General features: G+C 45.0%; 1 protein-coding gene across 1 annotated transcript; it reads right to left on the bottom strand.

Annotated features, from left to right (window-relative positions):
- Positions 1-226: 226 nt before the first annotated feature.
- On the bottom strand, positions 227-5,564 carry LOC133375027 (uncharacterized). The gene is made up of 6 exons (XM_061606480.1): positions 5,417-5,564; positions 3,963-4,286; positions 2,770-3,057; positions 1,883-1,981; positions 1,701-1,803; positions 227-324 (listed from the first exon to the last, which is right to left on the bottom strand). The coding sequence occupies exons 1-5, from the start codon at positions 5,460-5,462 to the stop codon at positions 1,703-1,705; spliced, it is 858 nt and encodes a 285-aa protein (XP_061462464.1). The 5' UTR covers positions 5,463-5,564; the 3' UTR covers positions 227-324; positions 1,701-1,702.
- Positions 5,565-6,338: the final 774 nt, after the last annotated feature.

Consider the following 6,338-nt stretch of genomic DNA (forward strand, 5'->3'; position numbering starts at 1 on the left):
CATCCCTGATGGCAGACACAGCTTGGCCATTAGAATAGGCTTTGGGCTGCCATCCTAATATCCAGGTCCCTAATATTCAGTCCCACTGGACTCAAGAGGACTGACTGCAATGAAGGCATGGCCAGGAGTGCACTGTGAATATGAACCGACAGCAGAGATGTGGGTAACATGGAAGTAGAAAATGATCATGTTTAATACAGGCATCAACGCAAGTTGAGTGCAAGCCTTTAATACAAGTTAGCAAACAGTCTTGAGTGCTAGCATTTTCTCTGTCTCTTTCCACTTCCCCTTGGAAGTAATCCTTTTGTTTTTCGCCACTGCAGCCTGGAACAGAAAATTGAAAGATCTCAAAGGCCTGTCTCAAAAGGGAGGGGGGGCTTTTGTGCAATCCTAAGGCTGGGGGGGTAGAAAGATTTAGCCACCCATCCAAAGTCCCGCCCTGGGCTCTTGCCACCAGGGTAGAAGCAAGGTCTGGAAACAATGGCAAGGAAAAATCCCAGGAGAGATTTACACCAGTTCTTGAGCTGGTCCAAAGCTCTGCCTGGTTTGGGAGGCATGTCAGGGAATCCGGAGGGCTCTAGATCCTGCAGATCCAACCTGCTTCTTGGTCCTCCCGCAACACGCCCCTCCCCAGCTGGTTCCATCAGGCCCTTTGAGCCTACTAAGGCCAGAGTTGTGATGTTGGTTGGGACTAGGGATGGGCAATTATTTTGATTTAGCCTGCATATTAAAGGCTCATGTATCAAATCTGCACTTTCTGAAACTAAATGTCAGCTGGACAGACATCTATTGGGAATGCTTTGATTTGGATTCCTGCATTGAGCAGGGGGTTGGACTTGATGGCCTTATAGGCCCCATTCAACTCTACTATTCCATGATTCTATGAAATGGGAACGAAAACACAGCTATCCACTGAAATTCGCACTCATCCAAATTTTGCTGTGCAGTTCTCCAGCCAAACCATGTTTACAAAAATGCATCCATTAGGGGGAAATGTGCATGAAAGGGAACGCATTAGTGAAAATCACATACAAAATTCATTATATTAGGAGAAATTACTTGCAAAAATGTATTTATTGGGAGAAATTTGTGCTGAAATGCTGATGAAGTTTCACGAGGATCAAAACAAAATTGCAAATTACTGTAGAAATGTGGAGAACTGAATGTAAGCCTGGAAAATGGGAAATGGGGAGACTTGAATGGACAGATCCTTCCATCCTTAATTGGGGCAGGGGGCTGAAGGCTTCTCCAGCAGCAGCAGGGAGGGGGGATCGGACACAGGCTCCCCTCGCCAATGTTGGGCCTCTGGGATGACTTCCCAGGGCCCATAAGACCGAACCTTAAATGATTTTTCTTTTGTCTTTTCTACATCTGTGAGAGAAACAAAACCACTCTGTTTTTTTTAAGTAGCTGTCTTCTCTGTTCCATTAACAAACTATAACATGAAACACAAATGATATCTGCATAATTTTTAAATCTTGGTTTCTTTCCATTGGGAAAGGAGAAGGGCTTCCAGACAAAGTGAAGTATTGGCCTCAAACGAGTTCTTTAGCACAGTTTTGCAAACACACTCACAGATATTACCTGCCCAAGAACATGTTTTAAGGACTGCCTACCCATCCACATTCCTCTCTTTGTCATTTCTGAACTATTACATGAAAAAGGGGTGTGGATGGGATAACGTGGGGAGTTCTACTTGCCATTAGCTGTCCTGACCTTGGCCTCGATGGTCACCAGACACTGCTGCAGTTTCCTGTGGCATCTCCTTGTTGGACACTTGGTTTGCTGGTTGCTCTGGATTCCCTGAGGAAGGGGAGGGGGAGGGCTTAGTTGGTGAAGAGCTGAGTTAAATGCAGTCCGTCTTATAAATGCATGGTCGTACCTCCATCATGGTGCTTTCTGATGAACAGGACCAATGGGGGAATTGACAGGAGGAGGACAAGGCAGGGTACCCTGTGATACCACAGAGGGATGCAGTTTCCTGTTAAAGGAAAAGGATGGGGGGGAAACTGTGGTCAGTGGCTAGGCAGACTGCTAGCCCGTAAGGCAGCAGAGCAGAGGGGGAACTGGCCAAGACTTTTTTCATGACACACGTTCCCCCACTGATGTGCCCTTAAACTGGTTGTGGCTGCGATTCCAGGGTTGCAGGGCGGGGCACGGCAATTTAAAATGCAACCTTAAAAACAGTTTAAAATAAATTGCAATCACAAGGACAGGGTGGGTCCTAAAAATATATAGCTCAAGTGTGAAAGACCAGGGTAAAGATTATTAGATGTTCAACCCATTGCAGGATTTAAATGTATGATGTGAGGCAGCATTGTAACGATCTGTAATTTTTTTAAAAAATGGTCTGTATATACTTTTGTTGATGTTTCATATATTTTGCTTTCATGTTTCTTGTGTATCACCCTGAGTTCCTTTTGAAGGAAGGGCAATCCATAAGTACCCTACATAAAATGCGTACAAATGAATAACGATAGGTATGGATGCTCTGGCCAACTTCAGGCGTCGGGTAACTAACTCGGGGTCTTACAGACCTCCATCTTTAGATGTCAAACTGTTTTTTTCATTCTCTTCAAAATGAGATAAGCCAACTGTCTTGCATTTGGGGCCCTGGACTTCTGCCTCAGAGTCTCATCCTGCTGGCCCCCGTTGTAAGCACTGGGCTTCATGGCTGAGGGGGGATTTGAAACCAGGTCTCTCGGGTCCCACTCTGACACTCCAACCACTGTAGCACGCTGGCTCTCTGGTAGTTTGGTCAAACTGTACCTGGATAGGTTAGCACTGGGGATGCTGGGGCTGAGCAAGTATAAGACACCCGTTCGGTCTCTGCCGCTGGAGGAATCAGCTTCAAACTCCAAATGCTGACGTTTCCTTCCTCATTTGTTATGTCCCCAAAATTCTGGTCCTGAGATGGTTCCCCACTAATATTCCAGGAGATGAAATCCCAATCAGAGTCTGCATTGTCGAAGACGCAGAGGAGGGGGAGGCTGTTGTGACGCTGAGACTCCTCCAGGGAGGAAGGCGTAAAGATGGCAAGACTTGGCCTAGAAGGATCTGAAAGAGCATTGAGAAAAACAGCCACAAACGGCGAGTTAGATTTCTCATTCCGCCCCAAGAAGAGAGATACCAGCTCAGGATAGGCAACGATGCTTCAAAACCAAGACTGAACTACAAACCACATAAACGAGAAAGTCCGACATTATATACCAAACCATTAATAAAAGAAAAAAACTCACACAGGCTTATCCCCGTTACAGAAAGTTGGTCAAGGAAAAGGCATGCTTCCTGAGATAAGGAGTTGGTTACGAAAAGGAGGGCCTTTTTGGTGGCGGCACCCCAGTTACAGAATGCCCTCCCCAATTAGGCTTGCTGGCACCTGCATCTGGAACCAAAGGAAGCTGCCTTATACCAAGTCCATTGGTCCATCTGACTCAGTATTGTCAACTCGGGCTGGTAGAGGATTTCAGACAGGATTCCCTCCCAGCCCTGCCTGGACATGCTGGGGTCCTGGGACCTTCTGCATGCAAGGCAGATGCTCTGCAACTGAGCTACGGCCCTTCCCTTAAAAAAAAAAGATCCAGTCCTCATGATTCTAAAAAAGGCTTTGACCTCAACAGGAGCCCGCCTTTTACTGAGTCCATCTAGCTCAGTATAGTTGACACCGACTGGCTGTGGCTCTCCAGGATTTCTGGCATGGGTATTTCAGTTTTTTCTGGAGATGCCAGTGGGGATTGAACCTGGGACCATCTGCATGCAGTAGACCTCTGCCACTGAGGTGCAGCCCCTTCTCCAAGCTTCTAGTTCCCAGGGGTATTGCTATGCCACAAACCAATGTGGAGCACTTAAGACTGGGAAAATGAGAAGCTCAGAGAAACCAAAATGGACACAGTCATCTCTCCCTATGCAGAATATGCATTCAATGCATGCTAACAATTCTCAGAAGCTTCCGAGACACTCACCAGAGATGATCAGCCGAGTCCTGCTTGTGAACCTGAAATTCTGACCGGCGCTAGCAGCACAGTAATACACTCCAGAGTCGTTCCTTTGGGCATTCCTGATGATCAGCTTGTGCCCTTTACTTGAGTATTTGCCTTCCAGTTTTGAGTACCAAGAACTCTGGCCAATCTTGTGCAGGCTTTTGCCTTCGTTCTCCCTGCACCAAATCACTGTCCAGTATGAAGATCCATCTAGATGGCTGCAGCTGATGTCTACAGTGTCTCCAGGAGATGCCAAGATCCGTGGCAGCTTTTGTGACATTTCGGAAGATCCCTGTGATGGAGCAGCTATAACAGGAAAAGGAAGGAACGTTTGGGGCTCTAATAAGAAATTGAGCAGAGGGGAAACAGGCAGACACATTGCACATTGGATGCATTCGTGGGTCATCTTGGAACTGGCCCTGGTGATCTCTGCAAGGACATCCTGGGGAAAATATATCTGCTCTCCCTACCCCTTGGCCGGTGCATTCCACAGTGCTGAAAAATCTACTATTTAATTGTTTTTGAAGGCAGCCTCCAATCCAGCTCCCAATTTAAACCTCTCAGCTGAAAGAAAAGACACTTTTCCACAAAATATTTGTACATGCAAGTGTTACCCGGATCCAAAGATGATGGCTTTGGACTGCAGAGGCCATCCCTTACACAGTGCGTGCAATTCTGGCACCTGCATAGATATCTTTGGCGAAGAAATGAGAGAGTAGGCACAGTGTTGTTGTTTTTATTTTATTTTTATTGGTTTTAACAGTGTGGACTGTTTGCGGATGTCCCTTTTTACTTGAGCATTCTGCAAAATTAACAATTAAATTTTGGGTCTGTTGTGAGATTGGGGAAGGTAAAAGGGCTGCTACCAACACTTATGAAGAATTTCAATGGCACATCTCCACTAAACAAAAGCAGAAATTAATATCCCTTTGGAAATACTTGTACATTAAATAACTTGCCTAAAGTCCTGCCAAATTTCTTCGGCATGCAGTTCCAAATTACTTGGAGGAAACACAGGTTTAGACACTATTGATCAATCAGTTTTTCCTGATTGTTAAGTCACAACAGAGAACAAAGACATAAAACATCAGTCACTGCAACAAGACAAAATATTTACAATGGTATCTAGAGGTTGTATGTAAGCAAGTTGTACACAAGAGTTAGACCCACTGAAATTAAGGACCGAAATTAGGCATGGCCATTATTCTCAGGCGATCTACTCTGAGTAAGAATAACATTGCCTACAACCCTAACGTATTTATCATACAGAGTACATCTACTCAGAAGAAATTTAACTGTCAGTGTGTTCAGCAGGGCTTTCTCCCTTGTAAGTGTATTTAGGATTGCAGCCTTAAAAACAGAACCAATAATCCACTGAAACCCGATCTCGCTGTGGTGTGAGACTAGGAGGAGGAAACTGTTCAAAAGATACTCACTTTGCAAAGAAAACAGAATGATCCTAATGAAGTGGAGGAACAGCATCTTCTCGTGAGTTACCTTCAAATGCTGAACTTGAAAGCAGACCTGCTGGGGGAATGGACATCTCCTGGTCCCCTGTGCTGTTGTGTGACGTCTTTCAATTTCCTGCCAATTTCCGTGGTTTAGAAAGTCAAATTTGGGAAACGAAAGCCGCCTCTGGCTGTTGCACAGGCACAGACACACACCACACAGAGGACCTCTGGGAGATTCTTCAGCACCTTTGCTTTTTTAAGCCATGCAAGCAGAGAGATTTTTAAGAAGAAGGTGAATAATCCTGCACTAGCACTTGCCCGTATTCCATTGGTATGACAATGGAACCAATGACCTAGGGAAGTGGTGGGCTCTCCAACCCTGGAGGCATTCAAGAGGCAGCTGGACATCCACCTGTCATGTATGCTTTAAATTGGATTCCTGCATTGACCCAGGGGTTGGACTCGATGTCCTTTTAGGCCCCTTCCAACTCTACCACTCTGTGATTCCATGATCTGCAATATCTGGGGGTTCAGAGGAATAGCACAAATGTGATATCTGCAGGAAGACTTGCTCAAGAAGAAGACCATTTTCCATACCAGGCATGTGAATTTTATTTATTTTTATTTGAACAGGAATATTTAAAGTCTCCTTTTAGGGTACAGATACGACAAGGCACTTTACATACATAGAAACATGATAAAAGAACACTGTAAATAAACCACATTTTTTAAAAAAATACAATGCAATCTAAAACAATTTAAAGTCAATACTAAGGCCGGGTCAGGAAAGACCCGTATGCAATTTGGCAACATTTTATTTCATCTGTAAATGAAAATGGCACACCCTATCCTCCGTCATCTATCGTTTTGACGGGATGGACTCTCTAATAAGTACCCAGGAATGTTG

The sequence above is a fragment of the Rhineura floridana genome, chromosome 22, assembly GCF_030035675.1.
Source record: "Rhineura floridana isolate rRhiFlo1 chromosome 22, rRhiFlo1.hap2, whole genome shotgun sequence".
Classification (NCBI taxonomy): domain Eukaryota; kingdom Metazoa; phylum Chordata; class Lepidosauria; order Squamata; family Rhineuridae; genus Rhineura; species Rhineura floridana.